Source organism: Hippoglossus stenolepis, chromosome 1 (assembly GCF_022539355.2).
Source record: "Hippoglossus stenolepis isolate QCI-W04-F060 chromosome 1, HSTE1.2, whole genome shotgun sequence".
In the NCBI taxonomy this organism is placed as follows: Eukaryota; Metazoa; Chordata; class Actinopteri; order Pleuronectiformes; family Pleuronectidae; genus Hippoglossus; species Hippoglossus stenolepis.
Window position 1 is genome coordinate 167,467 of NC_061483.1, and position 27,960 is coordinate 195,426.

Genomic DNA, 27,960 nt, shown 5'->3' on the forward strand with positions numbered 1-27,960 from the left:
TTTCGTGCCACGATGCCCCTAAAACTCTTCCACACGTTCTCCAGACTGCTGCACTTCGACGACCACGAGACAAGACGAGCCACGGACAAATTGGCGGCCGTGCGAGAGGTCTGGGACGCGTGGGTGTCGCGGCTACCGCACCTCTACAACCCGGGGCCCGAAGTGACCGTGGACGAGCAACTGGTTCCGTTCAGAGGTTAGTCTTTTTTTTTTAAATATTATTATTATGTTATGTTATGTTATGTTATGTTATGTTAGTTATGTTATGTTATGTTATGTTATGTAGATAGCGGCTGCTAGTCCTCGTCCTCATCTCATCTCCTCTCATCTCTTCTCCTCCTGTTTTTCTCACTAGGCCGGTGTCCGTTCCGTCAGTACATGCCCAGCAAGCCGGCGAAATACGGGATGAAGTCGTGGGTGGCCTGCGATGCAAAATCCAGCTACGCTTGGAAGATGCAAGTGTACACCGGAAAGCCGAGCGGCGGACGCCCAGAACGGAACCAGGGGTTGCAGGTAGTGCTCGATGTAACGGAGGGACTGCACGGTCGTAACGTCACGTGCGACAATTACTTCACCTCCTACGAACTCGCGCGGCAGCTCCTGGAGAGGAAGCTCACCGTGGTCGGCACTGTTCGTAAGAACAAGCCCGAACTCCCGACCGGGCTGCTTGCGGTCAAGGGAAGAGAGGTGTTCTCATCCAAGTTCGCATTCACGCCCACTGCCACTCTTGTGTCCTACATCCCAAAGAAAAACAGGAACATGGTGCTCCTGAGCACACGGCACCCCGAGGCCGACATCAGCGACCGCGAGGACGGGAAACCGGTCATCGTCCTGGACTACAACCGCAACAAAGGTGGCGTGGACAACCTAGACAAGGTGATTGGAAAGTACAGCTACAGGAGGATGACCGCGCGCTGGCCCCTGGTCGTCTTTCACAACATTCTCGACGTCTCTTCCTACAACGCCTTCGTGATATGAAGAGAGATCAACCCAGACTGGATGCTGGGCAAGCGGAACAAGCAGAGGGTGTTCCTAGAGCAGCTGGGAAAGGCTCTCGTAACTCCGTTCATCGCACGAAGGGAGCGCATCCCCGCACGGACGCGTCCGCCGCGGTTGTGAAGGCTGTAAAAGCCGCCGCCACCGCCGCCGCACAGTGAGCTCTTGACTACGACGCTCGACCCGAGTGTCCAGCCTCCTCCATAGCCCTAGCAGCAGCCCCGCTCGGGGCATGTAAGAGGAAGAGGTGTCAGATATGCCCCAGGAAGAAGGACTGTAAAACTCACACCATGTGCCGCGGGTGTAACAAATACATCTGCAAGGGCTGCTCACGTGTCTATTGTCCTATGTGTGCGTCCTAATATGGGGTGGGCTATGTGAGGGGGCCAACAGCCGGGGGAAGCAGGGACAACACAAGGGTTATAGAGGTTTATTTATTTTATTTATTTAGCTTCATTTATCCAGTAAGTTACTTATTTCATAGACCTGGTCAAAATGTAACGTAAGTGGATCCTGATCCTGGTGTCAGCTGATCGAGGACTATGATCACAACAAGACTTCTTCATATACAACATGTCTCCTCACATCTTCTACCATCACTGACAGGAAGTCCTCAGTTCCTCTGCTCCTTCATCTCCATCAGACATTATGTATAAACACTTTAAACATGAAGTTACAAACTGGTTCTTCTCATGTAGTGAATCCTGTTGTTGTGTTGATGTGTTGTTGTGTTGATGTGTTCAGGTCCATCAGCATCTGTTGGACTTGTGTCCTGGGAGAGGATCCTCACATGGGACTGAGCTTTATTCACTGATCACTAAGTTTCTATTTGACTCTTGTTGAGTTAAGAACAGAGGAAGTTGCTCCTTGTTAACATCGATGAGACAAACTGGGAATATGAGACAATACAAATAAATTGTGATTGAAAGATGGTGGATTGATTGATTGATTGATTGATTGAAGTTAAGTTTTGGTAGAGCACACTACAATTGTAACTTTTGGACAGAATGTACTTGTTTCCTGGAAAATGTCAGTAATGTTATTTTGTACATCTGAAGTTGATTTTAATCGCTGAAATAAAATTCTATATAATATCTATCTATATAACTGTATCTTCTGCATGTAAATGAATCAGGGTTAGGGTAACCCTGTGTCATCTCACACTCTGCCACGAAAAAGTACAGCCACAGTATTTAAAAAAATCGTAACATTAGAAAAATGGCATAATAAAGTTAATTTCTAATTTTCTAATGTTTCTACAGATACGATGCTGCTCTCAGGAAACGCGTTGATTGTCCTGCTGTGCCTCAGCCATGCGGCCGGCGTGTGGTGTTTTGCCCGTCTCCTGGACGACGTGGAAATACGCTCGGCTTTCTCGGTTGCACGCACCAACAGCATGGAAGGTGGACCTAAGATGACGGTGACCTTTGACACTGTCTATGTCAACATCGGCGGGGACTTTGACCCAAAGACTGGCGTGTTTCACTGTCGTATCCCTGGGGCGTATTACTTCTCCTTCACGGTGGGGAAGTTTCCACACAAAGACCTGTCAGTGATGCTGATGAAGAACAGAAACGAGGTGCAGGCTATCGTCTACGAGGAGAACGCCGGGGAGGAAAGGAAGGTACGAGTTTGTCTACACAGAAAAAATAATAAGAAAAATAATATAGTACGGTATTATTAGAAGGGATTAATATTATTAATATAGATTAAAAAACTAAAGTTTTGCCTGTTGAAAACAAACAAAACCAACATACATAAATAAACGTTTGTGAAAAAAGCTTTTCGGTTTGTCCGATTTTCTTCTGATTCCTCTGTGGCTCCGTTAAAAACACACTGATGAGACAAACTTCATTATCATCGCAACAAAAGTTTAAATAGATCCTGATAAATTCTCCACTTTACTCCTGTTTGAGTTTAGTTTGATAAAAGCTACAATGAGGAACAGATTAACAGAAACTATGTTAACGACTAATTAGGAGGAATCTCCATGAGGAACAATCGGCCTCCACCAGCTCCTGTGCTGATTTTGACGTAGATGGTTAAGTGACTATAACTCAGATTTTAACCAGTGAACTGTTTAATATAAACAAGGCTCTTCTCCTTGACTCCACATGCTGTAAAAGCAGTGTTGACTTAAACTGTGCAATTAAAACCTCTGCTACAAAAATCTGCTGAGTTCTGTTAAGGATGGATTTTTTCCCCTCTGAGGAAACATTTACAAAGGTTCTTCCATCGTGTCGGAGCTCAGCTGTCTCAGACACAGTGTGGCTCCTATCACAGAGTGTTTGTGTTGGGAAATGAAGGCACAACAGAAGGGATTACACATCGAATTCCCCTGAACGAGGGGCTGATGATCGGATTATGTTCGGATAACAAAGTCTGCCTCCATCCTCAGGTGCAGAGCCAGAGCGTCATGCTGCAGCTGGAGTTCAGTGACACCGTCTGGCTCCGTCTCCACGGTGACCCTCGCTATGCCCTCTACAGCAACACTGGACATTACACCACCTTCAATGGTTACCTCATCTACCCGGACACCTACGACTACCAGACGCACCACCACCAACAGCATCCCACCTACAACTCCCAGCAGCCCCAGCAGGACAGCATCCCCTTGTTGCATAGTAACCAAGCCACAGATGACAGGTCTGGATCCAGAGGTTTGCTGGAGGAGAGGGAGCTGCAACATAGAGAGGAGGAGGAGGAGGAGGAGGGGGAGCAGGAGGATGACGAGGACGACCAGAGATCTGCCTTCTCGGTGGGGCGCACCCAGAGCATTGTGGGAGTCGACCAGGTGGGCTTGCCACAGCACCAGCCCGTTAGCTTCGACACAGCCTTCGTCAACATTGGAGAGGACTTCAACATGTCGGAGGGGGTGTTCGCCTGCCGTGTTCCTGGCGTGTACTACTTCTCCTTCAACGTGGGCAAGCTGCCACAGAAGACGCTGTCCGTCAAACTGATGAAAAACCGTCTGGAGGTGCAGGCGATGATTTACGATGACAGCCAGGGCGAGAAAGCCCTGCAGAGTCAGAGCTTGATGCTGGCGCTGAAACCAGGGGACACGGTCTGGCTATACTCGCATCAGAGAGATGGATTCGGGGCCTATAGCAACCATGCCAAGTACATCACCTTCACTGGCTTCCTGGTTTACCCAGACTCCCCCCCCCCCACCACCACTACCAGCCAATCATCTGCAGATAAGAAACCTTAGCTGCAGGACATGGGCTCGGGACTGAACATTGTGTTAGGAATTCATGCAAGATGGAAAAGTGTGCGCGTCCACCACAGAAAGCAGGAGATTCCTCTTCATATGAATTCCTTCACAAAGTGACCGGGAGCTCGGACTGAGCGCAGAGCTTCAACGAAGAGTTTCCAGGATATGACTTCATCTCACCTCATGTGGAACCAACAGTAATGTGAATATTTCACTGTATAATGAAAACTCAGTCATTACCTGCTCACCTCTGTGTCCTTTAAACTCTCTTTAGACTTCGTACCCCCCCCAAAACGAACCACCATCAAATTATGGAAAGAAAATTAAGTCTAGAACTTAAAGACAAATTTTAGTTACATGTACTTTATTTGCAAATGTAAACTTCTGCCCCCCTCATCTCAGGGGTTAATATTCCATAAAAAATAAGGGAATATATAATATTAGAGTGAGCATAATGCTAATTCTGTCTGATTATTAATCAATCAATCAATCAAATTTTATTTGTATAGCCCATATTCACAAATCACAATTAGTCTCATAGGGCTTAATGAAGATTCATGCACATTTTATCCTCATTGTTAAACTGTAGAAAATCCTCAATAACGTCATATGATCAGTGGATATTAAATGACACAGAAATGAGGAGATAACTGTTTTTCAGTGAAATTTTCTGTTTAGTGAATTTGTTCTCGTCAAAGACTTGTTGTTTCTGCTTGTATGTAAAAACTTGACTTTATGTCTTTCGACACAAGTGAAAACTTTGTGATTATTAACTGTGTTTTGTGTCAAAATGAGTCTCTTTTCTTCATTTTGGAGCTTTTTCCAGTCTCGACCCTCACGAAGGAGTCAGAGGACAACAGGACCAAAAAGTCAAGACTGAGTTTCCATCCAACTTTTAACCTCATGCCACTTCTGAGCCCGAGGGGATCCAGACCATAATTTAACTTCTGATCCGAGCAGCGTTTAATTCATTTGTCCAGATGGCGAGCCCTGCGGGGGGGAGATTTCTCCTCCCAGGCATCTGTATCATGCATGTCTGTTTAATTTCACAGCGCCGGGAAGAAGATGACGTGGTTCAAGTTGTGATGAGATGAAAGTGACCTTCTCTGTTGAAGAGGCACCATGTGAAGTGATACTTTACTTGAACACTTCTCTGATGGTCTAAAAATATCACTGTACTGAAAGTAGGCCGACTGAGACTTAAAGAGAGAGAGAGCACGGTTTTAAAGGGTTGGTTAGTTTCTGCTGGACCAACTGACCGGTTGCTTACAGACAATCATCACCTGACTCCACAGATCTTTTAGCATCGTTCAGGGTTTGGGTTCATCACACAGATTGTAAAATAAAGATGGACGACGCGTTTCCACTTCCTCTAGAAATAAAACCAAAATATCTCATATACAAACGCTGCCATCTTGTGGTAATGACGTAATTTGCAGAAGATATTGTAATAGTAACAGTGATGACCCACTTTTAGAACGGCTCTGGTTCAGGAAGTAAATTTCTTATTTTTCATTTTCACTATAGTGACGTCTCATAAAATCCTTATAAAAGAGTTTCAGTCTGGAAGCCAGGTTACGAGATGAATTATGAAACATTTGATTCAGAGCAAAAACATACTACACATCCCATAATCCATTGTGAATCCTTTCTATCGACTTCCTGCTACTTCTTGGATTGAACTTTTTTTGTCTCTTTTCCTCGTCTCTCATGTTAAAGAGACACTCTGGTTTCTCTCAACGTGATGTAACCATCCAATCGAAGCCAACATCATTACATTTCCATGGTAACAGCAAGCTCCACCAATCAGAGAAGTTGCTATTACACCTGAGAATCGTGGGTAGTGTAGTTCTTCTCATTGACATTGTGAATAAAACACAGTTGATATCATGTGAACTTGTGGCTTCTACAGGAGAAATCTCATCTCATAGCTAAAATAAATCTCTATTAAGAAAATGATTTTTACTTCTGAACCACCTGCTGAAGATTAGATGATTATAGAACGCAATATAGTGAGGAGCTCATCGGGAAAAGAAAAACACTACTCAGCTCATTTTCTCCCCGCTGGTAATGACGTCATTGTTGCAAGATTATGACGAACAACAACAACAATGTCGGCAGGTGGAAAATCCCACAGTAGTTTTTTAACATTTATGTTACACTTAGTATTAATACTTTAAGGTAAAAAAATAATGTAGAAATAAACTTTGTGCAGTGACGTAGTTACATTCGTACGACAGGTCGGGATGTTCCTGTTGCTCCGCTCGTCTCTCCACCCCAAGTGCAATGCATGATGGTAGATATGTTAGTGACCAGCGGTTGTTCACTTCTTTTCCTGATGCATTGTGGGAAACAATGAGTGAAAACAAAAACTTAAACATTCAGACGCCTCTACAAAATGGCAAACTCACTTTAGTTAGTGATTTCGGACAGAGCCTCTCTTTGGTTTGGCTGCTCACAGACATTCAGCATGAAACCAGAGAGAATAGATCATGATCAGACACTCAGACACTATTCATCCAGATGTTTTATATCTGTTCTTCATGCGACTGTCTCAGTTTAAATCAAAAATAGACCCGACACAGTTCTTTGAATCAAGATCAATTCCTGTTAATAAGCAGTGAAAAACTCCTGGTGTGTGAAATGGCTCAAGCACAGCGACTCTGAAGCACTTGTGTGATGCATGCATGTAACTGAAAATACAATAAAGTAAAAATGATGATTGCTGAACAGCTTCCACAGGCCCAGCCTGTTACCTGTGTTTGTATTGATCAGTGAATTATATCTGTGCAGTGATAATATGTCGGATGTTTCTGGTCTGTGCTTCTTTCTTCTGATCACGATGAACAATTGTAAATTTGAAACTTTGACGAGCAGACGTGGGTCAAAATGTGGCTGTTTTTTTTTCTCAACAAATCAAAACATTGGACCTTTTCAGTCGTCTGGCTCATGTTGACTCTTTGAAATGTTTTGAGTATTTCTTACGTGTACAAATATTTGACAGAATAAAAGAGTAGAAACAGCCTGGACTGTTTTTGTGTTTGTAAAAGTCTGAAAAAATGACCGATAAAAACATTCAGAGGAATTTAGAGCGTCATCGTTCTTTGATTTTATGTTCTGTGCTACAGCGCCATCTGCTGGGTGAGTCCAGTATGGTAGATTTGTACAACTGACAGTGAAATCTGCTTCAATTAAATTTTGCCATTTTGGACAAAGAGATTTATATTATTTCCTGAATCGTGAGCCGACCTGATAAAACACCTCAATAAAATTAAATAAAAACTAAATATTTAAAAGATAAAAAGAAACAAACCAAAACAGGAGTTTTATTGAATCCCATTGAAAGAATTTAAAATAAGGAAATAGATGCTTGAAAAGGAAGAATTGAAAATAAATGAACTTTTCTGGTCCACCCACCTCTTCTTGCTTCAACAATAAGCTATAACAATAACTGTACCTATCGATGATGTCAACAGGTTTCAACAAGTGGATTTAGACGCCTCCAAGACCTTAAATCACAATAGAAATGTTATGCCACCAAAGTTTTCTTCTCCTCGCTCCTCCAGAAGAGCACCGATGTCCTCATCCTGGCTGATTCCAGCATCGTATGTAGCGATTGTCTCCGGATGCTTTCCGTGTTTTCTTTGGACGATTCTGTAGGTTTCTCTGCTTAAAGTAAGTCACAGAGTGGGAAGATAAAGACATCATGTTCTGCAGGTGTGGTATGAAGCAGTGTTCAGAACGTGTGGTGCAACTAAGCCTATAACAGAGCGAGGGCCGCCACTATGTCTACACCTGTCAGTCACATACACCAGTTTGGAGAAGAACTCATTCACCTAGTACTTGGTACTGGTCTGAGGTTTTCTGCCGTCCCACTCTGAGGTGCAAAGCACTCGCTCAGTCAGCTCCCACTTGTTAATGCAGAGTGACACAAGGATAACCTACTTTACAGAAGTCCTCTGTCAAAGTGACGGCCTGTCGCCTTCAGTCAGCTGCTTCCTCAGCTGCATCGTTAACAAGCAGCTCAGCCGTTGACAATGTTGTCCTCAGTCTTTTTTAATATCAAATTAAACGTCCAATTTGGCTCTCGACAATGTGTTGTCCTCAATTAGGTATTCACCACTGACTATTTTTTTCTTTATGTCATCCATTTTGACATACTAGGTAGCAGCGGGCCTACACCGCCATCGCATCAGTGACTGAGCAAGCTGTGAGCGGGCTTTCACAATAAAATAGGTTCCAGATGATTAGGTCTTTCATCAGTGATTTCAATTTGAAAGGGTTAGAACAGAAGGACATATGGAAAACCCCAAAACATAATGCTTCCAGCAACTGGCATAAAATCTCACTGGTATTTGTTGATACAAACCACGGCTCCACTAAATTCATTTAAAGATTGTTTTATTATTATTTACATAAATATTTCAGGTTGTTCAGGGTATTGAGTCCCACAATGACACAAACAGAGCATGGTGTGTGTGTGTGTGAGAATGTGTGTGTTTCTACAGAAGGACGTCACTTCTTCTCAGGGGCGTCGTCACCAGCCTCCAGTTTGGGAGCAGAGTCTTTGGGCTCTCGGTAGGCGGGGAACACCTCCCAGGGCGTGTTCAGGTCAAACTTTCTGAACTCCTGCGCCAGCTCCACGGGCTCGGCCACCACCCGCTTCACCTCGTCATCATAGCGCACCTGCAGATTTAATTTATAGTCATTTCAATGTTTTCATGGTTGATGAATTTCAAAGGGTTAGGGGTTTGAAGTCTTGTAGGAAAATGTAAAAATAAGAGAGAGGATTTTAGTGTCGATATCTTGATGAATTTTAAAACATCACGATGTGAAGTGTTTTCTCTCAGACAGAAGTAAATATCGTTAAGATACTGTGATGAAATCAATAAACACATAAAATATTCTTTCACTACAGAAACTGAAGGATTTTCAAAGAATGTGGAAACCCTGGATTCATTATAATGAGCTATAAAAATAACAGGATGCAGCAGAGTTGGAGATTTGACGCATTTGTCCACAGCTTCCATCCGTCTCACTGACGTCCTCCTACATTTATCTTTTGAAGGAAACACACGAATCACACGTCGATGAATAAAGCTGATCGCTGTCGCAGGTTGAACTCACCTCAACGTATCCCGACAGAGGAAAGTCCTTTCTGAAGGGATGTCCTTCGAAGCCGTAGTCTGTGAGAATACGCCTCAGGTCTGGGTGGTTGGAAAAGAACACACCGAACATGTCCCACACCTGAAGACACACAAACACTCTTTTCATTCATTCTGCTCAGTGTCAGTATGAACCCAATATGACACTGAGATCTGAGACGTTTAAATACAGAATGAGGATAAGACACATTCAGTTGTCACACTGACGACCAGCAGCAAACCTTGTGACCTCTGACCACAAATAAACTACACAGTAAAAATGTTGGCACATCCATTCATCACTGTCTTCTGGATGAAAAAATGAATTCATTTGTCTCATGCTACTTAATTTTTACACTCGACATCATCAATGTCCTCAAGACACTTTATCTCCAAATATGGGAATATGTTATTTCTTCCTCTGCAGGTTGCGACTCACCTCCCTCTCATACCAGTTGGCGGCCTTGTGGACCGGCACTGCAGAGTCCACCGCCGACAACTCGTCCGTATACGTCTTCACACGGATACGAGAATTGTAGCGCAGCGACAGCAGGTTGTACACGATCTGTAAACCAGCAGAGACATTGTTAGAATGAAAAGTGCATTTAGAGAAGACTTCCATTCAATGAGCCTAAAAATCCTATGTTAAGAAGATACAAATTATACAGACAAAACTAAATTTCTCAGAAATACATTTGTGATAATTTGAACTGGTGGAAAAAACATGAACTAATAGACCTGTTACATTATCGTGGAGAGTTGAGTGTTTCTGTCTCATGTGTGTGTGTGTGTGTGTGTGTGTGTGTGTGTGTGTGTGTGTGTGTGTGTGTGTGTGTGTGTGTGTGTGTGTGTGTGTGTGTGTGTGTGTGTGTGTGTATTGAGACAAACTACCTCAAAGCGGTTCTGCCGTGTTGGGATGTCGACAGCAGTCAGGTCAATCATGTTCCTGTACTGGGCGTTGGTGTGGTCCCTGAGGAAGGTGAGCACGGGGATCACTCCGTCAGGGTGAATCATCACCTCCAGCTCATTAAAACAGGTCACCTACACACACACACACACAAAGACACACGTCACTCAAACACATACATAATCAAGCCATCTACATGTTTCTGAAATCTAAATTTCACGGGAGGAGGTTCATGTTTTCTGTTCAGGTTCTTTTACTGACAAGTAAAGACACCAGATGATTAAAAAAAAGTTCCAAAAGATCATTAATGCAAGTTCCCTGAAGCCATTTCTGAGAAAACATGTTGACTTGAAGGATGAGCGATGGATGTCTGGACAACCCGAACACATCTTCCCCTTCCATGGCTGTCACCAGGGTTAGGGAGACATAGGCGAAAAAAACTATAGTGTTTTAAACCTCCATTTATTTAAATAAAAACAGTAGATAGACAGCAATAATTTAATTTACTAATGCATTGACCAAATGCATTAAATAACTATGAAATTGACGCATTTTCGCCCTCATCATCTGTATAAAAACCTGCTGAATTCATATTTATGTTTCTGGATAAACAAGGTGACGCTTCTTCTGCAACACTGAAGTTAAAACACTGCGTTAAGTCGTAATCTGCAGGAGCAACTCTTCTGTCTGCAGGAGTGTGTGTGTTCGTCCCTCTTCACACTAACTAATAATCACATGTATTTAGTAATTAATCGATGATGTCGGATCATGACTCCGGAGTGAGGATGTGTCTTCCACCTCCGACGCCTTCAATTTCTGCTGTGAAATTCTTTTTCTCTCTTATAACTTCAACTTCTCTGTTCATACTGCTCACTTCATGACAAACGGACGTCCTTATATGGACAAATAGAAGCGTGGCAGTATGCTAATTGCAGAGAGCGGACACGCGCCTGTCAATTTAGAATGATTCTTATTTTATGACACGTATGTTCTGCGGAGAGTAAGAACATTTCAGCACACGTGAGTGAAAGAGGCCCAATGTGTGTGGGCCTCTTTCATTCACACCATAGACTGAATATAAAGAGACCTGAACCACTTGTGGTCACTCAGGACGGATGTTGACATTAGGTGTGAACAGAGTCTCCGACATTCTTACCTGGACCTGCTGGATGTATTTGGGCATCATCTCCGCCACATACTCTCCAAATGCTGCCAGCTGGTTGTGAGTGATGGCGTCCGAGGGCCTGGTGGTGGCTGCATGAAGCACAGAGGTTTATAAAGATTGAACAATGCAGCGGCTGCTCAACTTTTCTATTTTATTAATTAAGAACACTTTGGTCTGTTGGTCCGACCTTGATGACGATACATGAGAAGCGTGAACTGGAGCTTCACCACATCAGTGGTTCAGCCATATTGTTTGACTCTGTACTCACGACTGGTTTCAGTGGTGGAGCTCTGAGGTCTGGTCTGCTGCTGGAGACACGAGCTCCTCACAACTGAGAGAAGAGCAGAAGACAACAGTTCACAATCAAACCTGAACCCAGATCAAAGTCAATCAAACCTGAACCCAGATCAAAGTCAATCAAACCTGAACCTACTGAGCAACAGAAGCAGAGAAACAGGAATAAAAACAAAGGCGCGTTGATTCTGACACGTTTCATATGAACAAAGTTAAAAAGAGAAAAGTGGATTTAAACTCATTTGTTAGAAAGAATAAGAATCTTCTGCAGGCTAGCGTTAGCATTAGCTGTCATTAGCTCGAAGGTCAAACAGGAAACATCTGACGGTTGAAAATGAGTCTGTTTCTTTTTCGATGCCGTGAAACAGACTCGAAACAAATCGAATCACGACATCGATCATTGCGAATTAAATAAAGTCGGTTTCTGATCGACTTACTGTTCAAACTTCTCCCGAAGCCTCCGCGGACGAACCGCATCAGCGACGCCGCCATGTTTGTTTGTCTCTGCAGGAACAAGTCGCTGTACGCGCTCCGTCGCCCCCTGGTGGACGGAGGACAAATGTTCGTTTGAAGCGCCACCTACTGTGCTGGATTGTGCAAATATATACAAATTAAAAACCTTAAATCCTCCATTGATCCGGTTTCTTTTAAAAACTCAACCTTCATATTTCCCTTCGTCAACACTGAACACATTCTTTAGGTTTAACTCGTTTCCTCAGCTGCTTCCTTTTCTCTTTATATTTCTGACTTTCCACTTTTTGCTTTATTTGATATATGATTATTTTCCTCAGACAATTATTACGACTATTATTATATGTGTTGTTGCTATCAATAATAACATCTTTACACTCTTATTGTTTTCCTTATAACTAGTCAGAGCTGGAACCTGATGCTGTTCCTGGTCTCGCTCTCCTCCCCGCCTCCCAGCATTTCTCCATCTCCACTTGAACATCTGTCGTTGGAGAAGTCTTAACATCCCCACAACAGAGTCTCAGTGTCTGATTTTCTATTTTTTCTAGTCTCTTTAGCAGTTTTTGCCGCTGACCTGTAAACCCCACCCCCATAGTCAATCACTGATCTAATTAAAGCTCTATATATATTCTTCAAAGCTCCCATTCAGACCCTTTGAGACATCTCATAACAGTAAGCACCATCTTGCATTTTTTCTTCATCTTATTCATATGTTCATTCCAAGGCAGCTTGTGTCAAATACAACCCCCAGATATTGAAACGTGTTTACCTGCTCTAGTTGTTCCCCATACATCTTTAAACCAGCTGTGGGACTCCACCAGTACTCAATCAATCAATCAATCAATCAATCAATCAATCATAACCCAGTACCTCAGCTATCAAGTATCTGTGTATTGCTGCATCAAGCTGTGCTTCTGAGAGTATTCACTTCAAGAGAACATTGATATGTTGTTGTTTCCTTCAAAAAACCTTGAAGAAAAAGCTCAAGGAGCCATGAGAAGTGATGCCACTGTTACAGGAATCTGGCATCTCTACAAAATGGCAGCAGATAATCACACTGTTGCTGTTGCTAGTTTTATATACAGCAACATATTGAGCTAGACATTTCATACAGTTCCTCTTATTTTAAGGTTATGTGTCAGTGCTGGACTCGATACTTGTAGCCTGGTCAGTGTTCTTATTCTAATCTATACTCGATTATTAACCCTATTTCATAGGCTTAATAGAATTTGCTTTGGTGGTTGACAACACGTTGCTCGTGGTGTGACTCAGAAAATATATTTTTAATTGATTTAAAGGTCTTTAACACCTACATGCTCAAAATAAAGGAGCAGAAACACCATTAGTATGAATTCATCTCAAATATTTAGTTGACATTTATTTTTTAAGTTATGAGGCATCAGATGAAAATATAATGACTTGAAAGAAAAGGTTTTTAGTTTTCTCAGTAACCACATCACTGCTGAAATACGCAGTAAAACGTCACTTTAATGTTACAACACAAACATTTTATTCTGAAAGTCGGACACTAACGGCACTGGAACAGGACGACAGGTTGGGAGGAAAGAAAAATCACAACAAAGGGTTTTTGTTATTTTTAATGTGATTCACTTTGTTTAAAAGGTAAATAATCTGTTTTAGCTCCAGGTGATAAAACCAGAGAGTACAGATGTTTTTAGTTACTTCAAAGTTTGTCGTTTTATGAAATGAGGGGGTTAAAAATTTGAAATTATAATTTCTTCTCACTGATGTGTCATGAAGTAAAAAGTGAAATCTGCTATTTACCAATAAAACTCTTGATATTTGATTTAAAATAAACATTGGGTGTGTTTTTATCATTCACATTAAGATGTGAAGGATTCATTCATTCACCAGCAGCTTCGTCTCATGTCTTCAGTCTCTGGGTCCACTGAGTCCACTGGGTCCACTGAGTCCAGCTGCTGGGAACATGATGGCGTCCACACGTTGCCCCGCGCTCTCAGCTGGACTGTTCACACACCTGCTGGTAGTACGTCCGCAACATCTGCAGCTGAGCGGCACGCACCAGGACGTGGGGTCGAACCGACGCAAGCTTCCGACAGGCCTCTTCTGGAGTCCAGCAGTGTAACTGTGAGCAGGAAAACAATCATGAAACGAGCTCAAAGTGTTGGATTGAAACGTTTCAGTGTTTACATCAACACTGGGTCCCTGCAGTGTCAAAGCTTTTAGTCAGGAAATATCAGAAAGCAGCTAAAATCATAAAACCACATCAGGTTTCTTCTCTTGCTTGAGGACAAGTGACAGAACCATCTACAGCTCTGCCAAACTGAAGTTTAGGTCAGAGTGCCGCCGGCCCTCCGCCCCCTACAGTTCTGTACTGACCCTGATGAGGTAGGCAGCTGCCAGCGTGGCGCTGCGGGAGCGACCAGCCTTGCAGTGGATGTACACGCTGGTTCCCTGCTCTCGGTGCTGCAGGGCGAATTCCACACCTCGATGCAGGTTCTCCAGACTGGGGACACCGGTGAGGTCGACGGTGCTCAGCCTCAGCTGCTCTACGCCTGCTTCACGCCACTCCTTCACCCAGCGTCATCAGGGAGCATGTAAAAGATGACAGCCATTCATTTGTACACTGTTAGAAATCAGCCAGTAGCACTACACACTGAACCACCGGATTTTTATCATCTGACAAACACAAATCACAAAATATGTGAAAAGTAATAGACTGTGAAATTCACATTATTATAATTAACTTTTTTAAAAAACAGTCGTATCACTTTTGTCTACACGAGAAGACGAGTGAACTCACCTCAGCCGAGTTACAGAAATATTTGGTCTCATACTCCTCATTCATGGTGACGACTCCTCGGATATTTTCTGTTTCTACGAGCTGCAACACAACAACACACAACAACACACACCGACCATAGTTTTAATAGTTTACATCAGCAACTTGAATTCATTAAATCATCCTGAGCAAAACATTTTCAATTGTTTCTGTTTTTCATCAATTTATCATTTAGAATACAAATACTGAAAAATGTTGTTTTCCAAAGCCCAAAGTCTTGAGGTCAAACTGCTTGACAAGAAAATATGAAAACTTTACAATATGAAACATACTTAAAGATATTAAACGGAGACTTTGTACATTTCTTACAAATAAAATTAATAAAACAGGTTTTGACTCTTGTTGAACCAGCTTCACTGCTTCTTAAGTAACTGAGTACATGTACTCAAGTACTCGATTCGAGTAGGATTTCTGAGGTAACTGTACTTAATCATCTGCATGATTTGTGACATTCAAATATTTGTATATTTCTTCAAACTTTTAAATATTGATATGACAAAAATTCACAAGATTCCATAATTCACAAACTACACAGGAGAAGCATCCACCGGTCACCGGGAGGCTGCTCACCGGTCACCGGGCGGCTGCTCACCGGTCACCGGTCAGCGGCTCACCTGCTCACCTGCTCACCGGTCACCGGTCAGCGGCTCACCGGTCACCGGTCAGCGGTCAGCGGCTCACCGGTCACCGCTCACCGGTCAGCGGCTCACCGGTCACCGGTCAGCGGTCAGCGGCTCACCGGTCACCGGGCAGCGGGCGGCTGCTCACCGGTGACCGGTGACCGGTCAGCGGCTCACCGGTCACCGGGCGGCGGCTCACGGACCCTCAGGCCGGGACACACTCACCTGTGATGTCATGGATCTGAACGGAAGTGCTCCCACGATCACGGTCTCATCCACTCGGTCGAACCAGCGGCGGCTGGAAACTTTCTCCATCAGCACATTGTAGCCTAACGTCGGGTAGAAGAGCAGCCGCGCGACCGCTGCGGACATGACGGAGCTCCGTGTAGAAGAAGTGCGTAAAGACTTAGTTTATCATGACGTCTTCTCCGACTTGTTGAGTAACCGAGTCTCTGAATCACACATGAGCCGCCAGGTGTCACACCAACAAGTGTCCGTCACTGGATACACTTCCTTTTCGGCTTGTGACGCAAGTTCCGGTGGAAATCCTTCAAAATACAAATACTTGGAACAGAGAGAAACGTGTTGACTCGCTTCTCTCACTCTGTTCAAACACATTCCTCATTTTTTTGGAGGGGCTGTATACGATGATGTGAAGATTGTGAAACTATCTGATTGGATTTGACTTGATGAATCTATCTGTGCCTCCGTTTGCATACAAGGCCGATCACAGTGCAGTGAGTAAATCAATGACTTCCATCAGGGGAATCAGTTGATCTCGACAAGTTTTATTTTTCTCTTACAACTCAATAAAAAATAATTTGCCACCTCTTAAAGACAGTATTGTGGATTTTTTATAGAACTTCTTAGAAAGAACTCCTTTCACGTTTGACTGTAAAAGCTGTAAAAGCTGTTGAATTAGATTAATGAAATACTTGAAACACGTGAGGATGAAGATTTGATCCTCATCGGTCAACAGAACAAGTTGTTCTTTGAGTTTTAGGTGGTTGGTAAAGCAGCTTAAACTGATCAGAAACATGAATTTGAATGTCAATGTGATAAGAACAACCTAAAATGACAGAAACCATCTTTGACAAACATTTATTACAACAGGAACTGAAATATATATATACACACACACACACAGATACATGCATGTAGAAAATAAGGTTTTGGAAGGACTAGTGTTTTTAAATGTACGATGCGCTGCAATATATTTTTTTTTAAAGTGCAATGTACTCATAATACATTTGGCCTGTGACCCCAGATTGCATAAGCTCAGAAAGCTTAACTTTCTTTTTTAGGTTTTAAAAAATGTGCAGACGACAGATTTTACATCTGGAAATAGAAAACCCCCAGAGAGAAATGAGTGTTAGTTTAACTTATACAAACTTTAGTCCTCTTACAGTGACTCTTGTCTATCACTGACTTAACACTAAATATATTATTACCTTCATTTACATATAAAATAGCTGATAGCAGTGAAAGGTAGTGAGCCATCTTCAACAAAACTTCATTGTACTGTATTTGAATGATGCAGTCACATCAGAGTGGAGGGGTCAAAGGTTGCTGCTGGTGGAGTTCAGGATGTTGTGCTGGACCTTGGCGTCAGAGGCCTTGGACAGGTCTCGCTGTGGAAGCAGAACAGACGCCCGTTAAATCTGTTTCTTGTTTTATACGTAACAATATGAGCAGGACACGACATGTAGAAACAAACAACTCATCAACAAACAAGCTCTTTATCTGTTTCTGATCAAACTGTGACGGCTGTTAGTGTCAATTAGTGAAAAGATGAACACACGAACAGACCAGAGGGGCAATTCCATCAAAGTGGCTTCACGCTTATCCTGGCTTACTTTGATAAATCTGGCCTATTTAAGTGAGAGATCCATTCCATAAATCGGTCTTAAATTAATTCTTGCTCAGTAACAATGGAAACTTATTCTTTATAGCTAGCCTGCTCCGTACCAGGATAACGGTCGAGCTCTGTTCAGCTCTGTCTCAAACAATATCAGTGGAAACAAGTTGTTCGAAAGAAACAAAGTTTTTGTTATGGTTAAGCTCTTTTATTAGAGCCTGGTTTATTAAAGCCTGGTTTATTAAAGCCTGGTGGATTAAAGCCTGGTTTATATAGGGAATACATTTATTTTATTCAACATTAATGTTTTTTGTTGTTCAATTAAAAGATTCCATTTCTAGTTCTACTCACAAATGGATTAAGTCAAAAATGTCATTTTTAAAATTTGTATTAGAAATGTTTGCATGCATGTCTGCTTATGACCAAACAAAATGTTTCTATTTATGTCTATATATGACAAGGTAAATACAGTTAGTATAAATTACCACAATATTTCCAGTTTATTCCCCGTTAATACCCATGGAAAGTTTCCAACTTTGAATATTCCCGGAATTTTGCAACCCTACTCCTGTCACATGACCCCTTCAGGTAGAAACCAACCAGCATCAGCCTCAGCTCCCAGGACACAACATGGACAATCAAAGCGTTACTGACCCTGTTCTCTTTGCTAACAGCTGCTGTTCAGATCAATTCTGTATTTGACAATGACACAGATGTTATGCTACAGAATGTTTACACTGACACGTGATACGATTTTCAGGTTAGTTCGTACAACGGAGAATAAAATGGATATGGAACCAAAATGCTCAAGCGGACAGAGATTGTTTTAGTTGTTGATTTGTCAGAGTTTTTCCTGAATAGAGAATTGTGAGGCGGCCGCCTCTGTGAAATTTTGTGTTGTCTCCCAACAAAATTCTCGTACAGTGGAAACAGCTTTCAGTGATCACGTTTGTCCTGATTGATCACTACAAAATAACTTGCTAGCTTCTGTAAGTCCCGGAACTTGAGAGAAAGGTAACAGCGCCACACACATTGACTCCGCTGCTCACTTCTCTCTCGCTCTTATGCTGACAGACACGCACACCATGCACGCGCGCACACACAGACACACACACAGACACACCTGGTATTAACATCCGTCCGGTGTTATGTACGTGTGCTCGCACCTGGTTTTAATCCTGAATGTCTCCTGTGATCAGATTTCCCTTGCTCAACCTTAACCCTACATGCAAATTAACACGTACGTCATTTGTGTTAATTTAGACCAAACAATGTTATTTTGACCAAGTCTGAGTTTACAGATGTGTCCGATGTCACTGTCTGTGTGTGTCTGTGTGTGTTGAAACGAGCAAGTGAAAGATAGGTAGAGACGAGTCAACAGTCTCAATGAATCTTGGGCAGCTGTGAAGAAAGATTTTACCAATTTAAGGAAAGTGTGGATCATTATGTGTTGATCAGTGTTGATATTGTGTCGGTGGTTACAAACAAATCAACAAGAAGAGAAAAAATATGTCCGATTCTTATGTCCGATTCCCAGTGAAACTGCTCAGAGACGTCAACGGAGGACGACGTCCTTCATATGTGGCCCAGGACGAGTTTTTTTACAATGATAACAGAATGTGGACACATTTGGCTCAGACCACCTCTGAATGTGGTCTGGTGTGATCGGATCTATATCTGAGTGTGTTCACACCTGAACTTAGAGCTGTCCACTTGAGATCGGATCACAAAAACCACATGTTAAAATCAGGTGTGATGGGGCCAGTGTTATCGGACACGTGTGTAAACTCACACTGGGTAAAAACAACAGAATGTAACACAATGTATGGAGAGCCAGAGGAAATGACGGGGCGCCCTCAGTTTGGCTCGGTTGACAGTGCACAGTGTCATCTAAGTGGAGCTGTGCACGGCTCCCTGAAATGTCGAGCTGGTGTAGTCATCTCTAATGACTGAACTGAAGCACACACAAACACTAAAGCAATAATCAGTGGGAGTGTCAGTTGTCATGTAATGTTCCTATTCAAGTCAAAACATAATGTTGTTCATAAATGGAAATCGGTCCTTTGATAACAGACATGCAGTTAAGATAAGAGAGATTAGTGAGCATCACACATGTTTTAAAACTCCAAACACACCTTGACTGAACAGATTCAATGTTGACCAAGTCCCTCTAAAACATAAATTTATATCATTAGCAATTTTACATCATCAGAAACTTCAATCATAGACTTCAATGTGTTTTGGCACAGAAATGAGGAAATAGAAGCAGAGCAAAGAAATTAGAGACAAAAGTGTAAATTACCACAAACTCTGAATAAGTGCTGGCAACAGAAGCTAGGCTGAAGTTACGCTGTGGACTAGCGGGGGTCAGCAACGCACCACTCAGCGGGATTCCCTTCAACTGAGCCTCGTTTTCCTTGTTACAGCCCTGTAGTCTGGGATGGGGGGGTTTACTGCCTCCTGGTGTTCGTGCCGCTGGACACTAGACAACACAAAGCAGAGAAAACAGGTGAGACAAGTGGGACCTCCTAAACAACACCATACAGCAAAGTCTTTTTAGGGTTCAACACAAGACTAAAGGTGTTTTCAGACATTAACTCCGGAAAATGTCCTGAAAATAGCTTCTATACATTTTCTGTAGAGCTGCACCACATATCGAAAATGTATCGTCATCGCGATATCACATGTGCGATATGCGAAATGCGATAAATGGTGTTCCATGTGCCCTACATTCACGATCTGCGTGTCAATAAATTTGGCCACTTAGACGGAGCCCTGCTGCTCTAGATAATAAATTAAAGATATTAAAGGATTTTTGTAGCTTATTTAAATGTTGATTTGTTTGAAGTTACGTCACAATATCAACACTGATCACCACATGATGGCCGATACTTTTCTTAATGAGTTCAATCTTTCTTCAGAGCCGCGCATGCATCAGTTCTGAGGTTGTGAATTCTAACCCTGGGTTATGTACAATAACTGCTAATGATTGCTCAAACTAAATGCTGAGTGGCAACACAAACAGTCTTCCTCCTCAAAATAATAATCAGTTTTTAAAATTAAATTTTCATAGCGCCTCTCAAGGGACCCAAGGACACTTTACATATTTGAGGGAGACGGACATGCTGCTTTTTGTTTTGTCTTTAATGTGAAACCCACCTTGTTTGCTGAGAGAGGTGGGCGGGGCACAGGTGAGCGACAGACAGTTCCACCATAGACGGAGCGCATGGTGCTGTTGGAGGTGGCACTAGAAATACTGGCAGTGGCATTAAACTGTTGACAGAAACAGAGGGGTGGTGTCAGTGCTGACAGACATACATCACTGAATAGAATGAATGTGTATTGGATCAATCAGCAAAAAGAACAAATAGAGGTCATAACCTTTCGTGATTTATTGTTTGGTGTGGTGGTGCCCAGGAATCTGCGTTTGGTCGGTGTTCGCACAGCTGTTCCATACAGCATATCCTCCTCAGTCTGTTTGCTCTTCTTAAAATGCTGTTTAGAGTACGTAAAGAAGTGTCAACAAATTTCTAAGGCAACCTACGTTCGAAATCTTTAATACAAAATAGCTTGTTCACCCTTTCTTCTTTCTCCCTTTCTTTCTCTAGTCGGTGCAGTTCCCACTGTTCCTCCACATACTGCAGAAACTTCTGTCCGTTTACCAGAAACTCCCGACCCTGTTCACTCTCCCACGCATCCATCTGGGCTTTTAATTTCCTTTCAAGCTACAAAACACACACACTGTCAAATTCTTAAGAAATGTGAGTAGATATTTTTAGTCTGGACGATGATAACAGGTGTCCTTCTTACCTTGGGCAGACTTTTATGCAGCTCAGACCTCTGCTTCTCCTCTTTGAGAAGATTCCCTCCTCTATTTGTGAATCTTGCCGGATCTGTGGCTTTTTTCTGACAACCAGAAAGATGAAGGAGACAGAATATGAGACAATCCTCTCTAACATGAAGCTGTGTATAGACCTGGGAAAGTATTCCAGCAGAAGGTGAAATATTCTTCATCATGTCATAAAACATTTTATGCAAAAACAATGTGCTGATCTTGAAGGTAAAAAGTGAAAAGCTGTTTAAAATCACATGATACACACAAAACAATATTTTTTAAGGTGATAATAGTATCAAATATATACTGAGAGACATTTAACAGTTTTGCATTGTAATAAAGTAAAATTAATAAAAAGGTTATTGTTATGCATAAGCCATATACACCGTTATAGAGACAGAATATTGTAATATTCTGTATCAGATAATGTCATATCTGCAAAAAGCAGCCAATATATTGATCTGGCTCTTCTTCCTCATGCTTTTGACTGACAGAAATATAATTGAAAAATCTGATCATTTTCCAGCCTGATTAAAAATATATTTTCACGAGTATTTGGAGTTCTGCTACGTGTGTAAATTCTTTATCCGTATAAACTTTATCGTCTAAATTATTCCCGTTACTGTTGTGGCCTCCTCACCTCCAGCTCTTGGAAGAGTCTCCAGCTTCCTTCCCATTGTTGAACTCCATCAAAAAGCTCTTTGTGGTCTTCATAATGCTGCTTCAAGCGCTGGATCTCAGCATCATGCAGATACAACAGCTCCTCAGTAAAATCCTCTACAACAATCGATTTCACCTTAAATCAACACTGATACAAACATAAGCATCATTCGATTTATAGTGGCTAAAAACAAGACGTGAACCCACCACTAAAATATGGTGCAAAGGCCTCTCGCTGGTCAGTGCTGAAGAAGCACTTTTCCCAAAGCACAGCCATCTCGGAGCGGATGGCATCTGTGACACTGCGGATGTTCAACAGTTTGAGCTCCTCCAGACGCTGAACTTCCGCTTGCAACTGAAACAGAAAACTAAAGTGTTGACAAAGAGCAGCCACAGTACTGACGACCACAGCTGGTGTTTGACAAACCAATGAACTAAAAGTCCTCTCACCGCCTCAAGGTTCTTCTTCTTGGATGTGACCATATGCTCACTGAAGGCGCCTCGTTCCTCCTGAGGAACCTGCAGTCGCTCCCACAGCTGCTGGATCTTCTCTCTGTGAGTCTCACACATCGCCTCATTCTCTGCCTTCCGCTCCTCCAGCTGCAGCATCAAAATGGCAGAAAAGTGGCATCGGTTCGTAACTCTGCAGCTTTGACAGTGACCATGTTCACTGGTTTTGAATTATACCTTTAAACCAAGGGGTAATAAGGCTGTAGAACCCCCAACTGGAGAACTAGTTGTCACTTACAGTGATGAGTCCCAGCTGCTGCTACAGAGCACTGGTCATCTAATTATTTCATTTTTATTAATATTGAACATATCTCTTTCAACACAACACACACTACAAGTGTGAAGCTCATAGTTCTCCAGATATGAGACACAGACAGAGATTTCTCTGATTTCTATAAAACTAAACTATAAAATGTAATATTCAGGAGTATAAAGCAATGATTCCCAGAACTATATTATATCCCAACCTGGATAAACAGAAGGAAACGGATGGATAAATGGATTAACTTTAGGAATATTATTAACTGACTAATACAAATTTTACATAAAATAACATAAGACATTTTATAGAAGAAATATCGCCTACAGCAGGTTGTAAAAGTATATTAAGACAAGAAATACTGTTGTAAAAATAATAGTACCTGACAAAGGAGCAGCTTGAGCGCGGTAATATTGTCTCTGGAAAGACAAAACGAGTCCTCGTCCTCACAGACCACGTCTTTCTCAAAACTGGTGTCAGGGATGCGGTCCAGCTCATCCATGTATGAGATGATCTGCTTTTTCAGGTCCATGAACTCAGCATAACGCTTTGCCTGAAAACATGACAGGGGGACAGATTGAACTGTGACCTTTTCAGTTTCTGTGAAATGTCAACAAATAACTTTCAGGTGTCTACCATTCAGGATTGTATGTGTATGTATAATGTTCAGTCTACCCTCTCATCACTTGGCCTGCAGAAAATCATGAGGTATCAACTATCATGAGGAAGCTTTCTCATCATCTAGGTGGTCAAAATGTTTCTATTTAGAAAAGGATGGTATGTGAAATAAGAAAAGCGAGGAATGATGTTGTGAATCCCAGAGAAGATTATCGTGTCCCTCAGCTGATTCCGGAGATGTACATGTAAAACAACGAGCTCCCACCTTCTCTGCGCTCTGATTGGTGATGTGCTGGCAGAAGTTCTCCAGTTGCTCCGGTGACGGCACAGATTCTGGAGCGATGCCGTATGGCATCGAGCACAAGATGTCGCACAGCTCCTGGTCCTGCTCCAGCAGATCCTTCAGCTGCTGCATCCTACGAGTCCTCTGCTTCATCAGGGCCTCCACCTGTGTGCGGATGTTCTTCTCTTGCTGGAGCATGCTAACGCCCTCCTCTTCCTGAATATGCAGAGAACAAATTCACTTCTTAAGACGTTTTCTCCATCTCAACCCTAACCCCCCTTACAGTTACTAAAGCTGATCTTCAGGATCAGAATTAGTATTTAATATAAACTTATGTTACAAATGCTTTCGGAATCAAATGAACAGTAAGCAGGTTAATACTGTTTGAGATATATGATACTTAATGATCCTTCTGTCATGGACGATCTGTAGTCGAGTGTGTAAGTAAAGTTTAATTCTTTCTGACACTATTTCAACACTGAAAAAGCCGTTACCTCAAACACAGGCAGCTGAAGTTCCAGGCAGAGTTTCTCCATTTCTGTCCTGCATGTGTGAAGGCTGCTGACGAGCCTCTTCTTCAGACACTCCTCTTCTTTGATCATCATTTCTAGTAAGCCCTGGTGGATATACATACAAGTATTATATATAATACAGCAAAATGATGTGTTGATATCAAAATATCCAGTCAATGATCATTCTGGGGATCATTTTGGCCAACATGGATACAGATGTTTTAATGTGTTTGTAATCATACACAGCATTGAGTTTCAATGAAATACAGTTGTACAGAAGTTCTGGTCCTTGGTGCAGATGTAGAATTCTAAAAGTCTGCTTTATTAGTACCATCAGTACATCGGTGTCAAGCAATAGTTGTAGGGAAGGAGAATATTTGGACTTTTCCTGAACTGTCTCTCACAGCAGAGCAGCTGCACTGGGCTGAATTCACGTCTGTATTTACACTGAACTCAGCAATGCAACATTAACAGGTTGTTTCTGTCATAATAATTATAGGTACCGATTGATATGAACAATTCTCACAGTGATAACATGTTTGCTGATATGGTTCAGATCTTTGACAGACACCATATTGTCTGTGTGTTACCTTGATGTGGTTCTTAACCACATTAGTTCTCTGTAGTCTCTGGTCCTCCGGGATGCCAATCTCCTCCCAGATGTCCTTCAGGTGACACAGAGCTTTGTTCAGGCAGGACACCGCCTCTGCTGCCAGCACCTCACTGGGGAGACAGACAACATCCACAGTTCACATCAAAATAATATAAACAGCCTACAACTTGATTGACAGCTGACACACGGATCCAGCCCACAACTAAACAAGTTTATTAAATAATCACCGCTGCTGGAATGAAATGTAGTCGTTCAGTAGAACACTGTTAAAATCCCTGTGTTAGTGAAGGTCTTCAAAGTACACGACTGTTTAAAGCTTGGTCCTTTTCCTCTTTGATAAGGTGGCCTCCAGTGAGTCGGGGGGGACGTCAATCACTGAACCAGCCTAATTAACATGTCACTAACTCATCATTATCAACTAACCAGCTGGGAAGTTCCAAATCAACCAGAATCCAGTCTTTTGATTAAGCAGACAGACGTCAACGTTAGTTTAACTCTCTGGGTTTAGCTAACATGGTTTAACTAGCATGGGTTCGCTAACATGGTTTAACTAACATGGTTTAGCTAATATGGTTTATCTAACATGGTTTAACTAACATGGTTTAGCTAATATGGTTTATCTAACATGGTTTAACTAGCATGGGTTAGCTAACATGGTTTAACTAACATGGTTTAGCTAATATGGTTTATCTAACATGGTTTAACTAACATGGTTTAGCTAATATGGTTTATCTAACATGGTTTATCTAACATGGTTTAGCTAATATGGTTTAACTAACATGGTTTATCTAACATGGTTTATCTAACATGGTTTAACTAGCATGGGTTAGCTAACATGGTTTAACTAGCATGGTTTAACTAGCATGGTTTATCTAACATGGTTTAGCTAATATGGTTTAACTAGCATGGTTTATCTAACATGGTTTAGCTAATATGGTTTAACTAACATGGTTTATCTAACATGGTTTCACTAACATGGTTTAACTAACATAGTTTATCTAACATGGTTTAGCTAATATGGTTTAACTAACATGGTTTAACTAGCATGGTTTAACTAACATGGTTTATCTAGCATGGTTTAACTAGCATGGTTTAACTAACATGGTTTAACTAGCATGGTTTATCTAACATGGTTTAGCTAATATGGTTTAACTAACATGGTTTAACTAGCATGGTTTAACTAACATGGTTTATCTAACATGGTTTAACTAGCATGGTTTAACTAACATGGTTTATCTAGCATGGTTTAACTAGCATGGTTTAACTAACATGGTTTATCTAGCATGGTTTAACTAACATGGTTTAACTAACATGGTTTAACTAGCATGGTTTAACTAACATGGTTTATCTAACATGGTTTAACTAGCATGGTTTATCTAACATGGTTTAACTAGCATGGTTTAACTAACATGGTTTATCTAGCATGGTTTAACTAGCATGGTTTAGTTAACATGGTTTATCTAACATGGTTTATCTAGCATGGTTTAACTAGCATGGTTTAGTTAACATGGTAGCTAACACGGTTTATCTAACACGGTTTAGCTAACATGGTTTAGTTAACATGGTAGCTAACATGGTTTATCTAACACGGTTTATCTAGCATGGTTTAACTAGCATGGTTTAGTTAACATGGTAGCTAACATGGTTTATGTAACACGGTTTATCTAACATGGTTTAGTTAACATGGTTTATGTAACACGGTTTATCTAACACGGTTTAGTTAACATGGTTTATGTAACATGGTTTATCTAACACGGTTTAACTAGCATGGTTTAACTAGCATGGTTTAGTTAACACGGTTTATCTAACATGGTTTATCTAACATGGTTTAGCTAACACGGTTTAGCTAACATGGTTTAGTTAACATGGTTTATGTAACACGGTTTATCTAACATGGTTTATCTAACACGGTTTAACTAGCATGGTTTAGCTAACACGGTTTAGCTAACATGGTTTAGCTAACACGGTTTAGCTAACATGGTTTAACTAGCATGGTTTAGTTAACACGGTTTAGTTAACACGGTTTATCTAACATGGTTTAGCTAACACGGTTTAGCTAACATGGTTTAGTTAACATGGTTTATGTAACACGGTTTATCTAACATGGTTTATCTAACACGGTTTAACTAGCATGGTTTAGTTAACACGGTTTAGCTAACATGGTTTAGCTAACACGGTTTAGTTAACATGGTTTATCTAACACGGTTTAACTAGCATGGTTTAACTAGCATGGTTTAGTTAACACGGTTTATCTAACATGGTTTAGCTAACACGGTTTAGCTAACACGGTTTAGTTAACATCATGACGTTACAGACACTGACTAAGAAAACAAAGTTAATTTTACCTCTTTCTCATCGTGGACTTCAGCTCGTGTTGTGGTTGAACTTGTGGGTTAACCGCGGGTAGTTGAGTGGTTCTAGTTTAGTTCTGGTTAAACTCTAACTCGGAGTTTATCGGTTAAAAACCGATAACCCTAACCAACTAGTCTCGGAGCAGCGAAGTTTCTCTTCATCCGTTGGTCAGTTGTTCAAATCCCGCGCACTCTGCTCTGCGATTGGCTCCGTCTGCGGGAGCGCTCGTTGGGTCTACTGCCGTGTGCCGCCTGGGCGGGGAGCTCCCGCAGCGGACAGTAACAACATGTACCCGCCCTCCACGGAGCGACTCGTTGAGTGAAACAATTGGGTTAACAATTTTAAACTGAAAGCGTCACTTTAATAATGTTTGTTTATGTTTGTCATGTATGTGATGTCATAAATCATGTGTGATTTAATAAATAATGTGTGTCATGTATGTGATGTAATAAATCATGTGTGTGATGTAATAAATTATGTATGTGATGTCATAAATCATGTCATTTATGTCATGTAATAAATCATGTGATATCATAAATCATGTGTCATGTATGTGATGTAATAAATCATGTGTGTAATTTAATAAATAATGTGTGTCATGTATGTGATGTAATAAATCGTGTGTCATGTGATGTCATAAATCACGTGTGATATCATAAATCATGTATGTGTCATTTGTCATGTAATAAATCCTGTGTGTGATGTAACAATTCCTGTGTGTCATGTATGTGATGGAATAAATCGTGTGTGTGATGTAATAACACTTACTGAAGGTACCTCTGACAGATTGTGACAAGTAGCTCACCTCTGTCACAAACTCAGAAA

At 41.6% G+C, this 27,960-nt stretch overlaps 5 protein-coding genes across 8 annotated transcripts in view; 1 reads left to right on the plus strand and 4 right to left on the minus strand.

Annotated features, from left to right (window-relative positions):
• Positions 1–5,209, plus strand: part of c1qtnf4 (C1q and TNF related 4) — a 32,515-nt gene extending 27,306 nt beyond the window's left edge. The window contains exons 2-3 of the mRNA XM_035153730.2: positions 2,259–2,620; positions 3,395–5,209. Of these exons, the coding sequence (XP_035009621.1) occupies positions 2,264–2,620; positions 3,395–4,207 (1,170 nt within the window). The 5' untranslated portion in view covers positions 2,259–2,263 and the 3' untranslated portion in view covers positions 4,208–5,209. The remainder of the gene's footprint in view (positions 1–2,258; positions 2,621–3,394) is intronic.
• LOC118105716 (ras GTPase-activating-like protein IQGAP1) overlaps positions 1–27,960 on the minus strand; it is a 331,334-nt gene that overhangs the window by 165,488 nt on the left and 137,886 nt on the right.
• Positions 8,595–12,303, minus strand: ndufs3 (NADH:ubiquinone oxidoreductase core subunit S3). The gene is made up of 7 exons (XM_035163835.2): positions 12,158–12,303; positions 11,695–11,757; positions 11,418–11,515; positions 10,246–10,395; positions 9,794–9,919; positions 9,338–9,457; positions 8,595–8,896 (listed from the first exon to the last, which is right to left on the minus strand). The coding sequence occupies exons 1-7, from the start codon at positions 12,210–12,212 to the stop codon at positions 8,726–8,728; spliced, it is 783 nt and encodes a 260-aa protein (XP_035019726.2). The 5' UTR covers positions 12,213–12,303; the 3' UTR covers positions 8,595–8,725.
• ptpmt1 (protein tyrosine phosphatase mitochondrial 1) lies at positions 13,660–16,146 on the minus strand. The gene is made up of 4 exons (XM_035159374.2): positions 15,861–16,146; positions 14,977–15,057; positions 14,553–14,744; positions 13,660–14,298 (listed from the first exon to the last, which is right to left on the minus strand). The coding sequence occupies exons 1-4, from the start codon at positions 16,005–16,007 to the stop codon at positions 14,170–14,172; spliced, it is 549 nt and encodes a 182-aa protein (XP_035015265.1). The 5' UTR covers positions 16,008–16,146; the 3' UTR covers positions 13,660–14,169.
• On the minus strand, positions 16,721–27,477 carry prc1b (protein regulator of cytokinesis 1b). Of its 4 annotated transcripts, none has more exons than XM_035159336.2 (15): positions 27,129–27,477; positions 24,761–24,893; positions 24,153–24,275; positions 23,641–23,874; positions 23,140–23,310; positions 22,439–22,588; positions 22,196–22,343; positions 21,969–22,105; positions 21,304–21,399; positions 21,072–21,218; positions 20,875–20,988; positions 20,653–20,766; positions 19,796–19,975; positions 19,629–19,663; positions 16,721–17,266 (listed from the first exon to the last, which is right to left on the minus strand). In XM_035159336.2, exons 1-15 carry the CDS (start codon positions 27,137–27,139, stop codon positions 17,218–17,220), a joined length of 1,842 nt encoding a protein of 613 aa, XP_035015227.1. In that variant the 5' UTR covers positions 27,140–27,477; the 3' UTR covers positions 16,721–17,217. The 4 variants fall into 4 exon arrangements, with proteins under 4 accessions (XP_035015227.1, XP_035015249.1, XP_035015240.1 ...); XM_035159358.2 differs by having other exon boundaries at positions 19,873–19,975; positions 27,129–27,476; XM_035159349.2 differs by lacking the exon at positions 19,629–19,663 and having other exon boundaries at positions 19,873–19,975; positions 27,129–27,476.

What these genes read in the sequence shown, in the direction of transcription:
- ptpmt1 (XM_035159374.2), bottom strand. Translation starts at nt 16,007, where the DNA reads ATGTCCGCAGCGGTCGCGCGGCTGCTCTTCTACCCGACGTTAGGCTAC. An exon ending in TCAGATCCATGACATCACAG is followed by an intron (nt 15,058 to 15,860) that starts GTGAGTGTGTCC and finishes GTTGTGTTGCAG; the next exon opens with CTCGTAGAAACAGAAAATAT. An exon ending in CAGCTGCCTACCTCATCAGG is followed by an intron (nt 14,299 to 14,552) that starts GTCAGTACAGAA and finishes TCCTGCTCACAG; the next exon opens with TTACACTGCTGGACTCCAGA.
- prc1b (XM_035159336.2), bottom strand. An exon ending in CTTTGCACCATATTTTAGTG is followed by an intron (nt 22,106 to 22,195) that starts GTGGGTTCACGT and finishes CGATTGTTGTAG; the next exon opens with AGGATTTTACTGAGGAGCTG. An exon ending in TGCATAAAAGTCTGCCCAAG is followed by an intron (nt 21,219 to 21,303) that starts GTAAGAAGGACA and finishes TGTGTTTTGTAG; the next exon opens with CTTGAAAGGAAATTAAAAGC.
- ndufs3 (XM_035163835.2), bottom strand. Translation starts at nt 12,212, where the DNA reads ATGGCGGCGTCGCTGATGCGGTTCGTCCGCGGAGGCTTCGGGAGAAGT. An exon ending in CTTCGGGAGAAGTTTGAACA is followed by an intron (nt 11,758 to 12,157) that starts GTAAGTCGATCA and finishes CTCTTCTCTCAG; the next exon opens with TTGTGAGGAGCTCGTGTCTC. An exon ending in CCAACTGGTATGAGAGGGAG is followed by an intron (nt 9,458 to 9,793) that starts GTGAGTCGCAAC and finishes GTGTGTCTTCAG; the next exon opens with GTGTGGGACATGTTCGGTGT.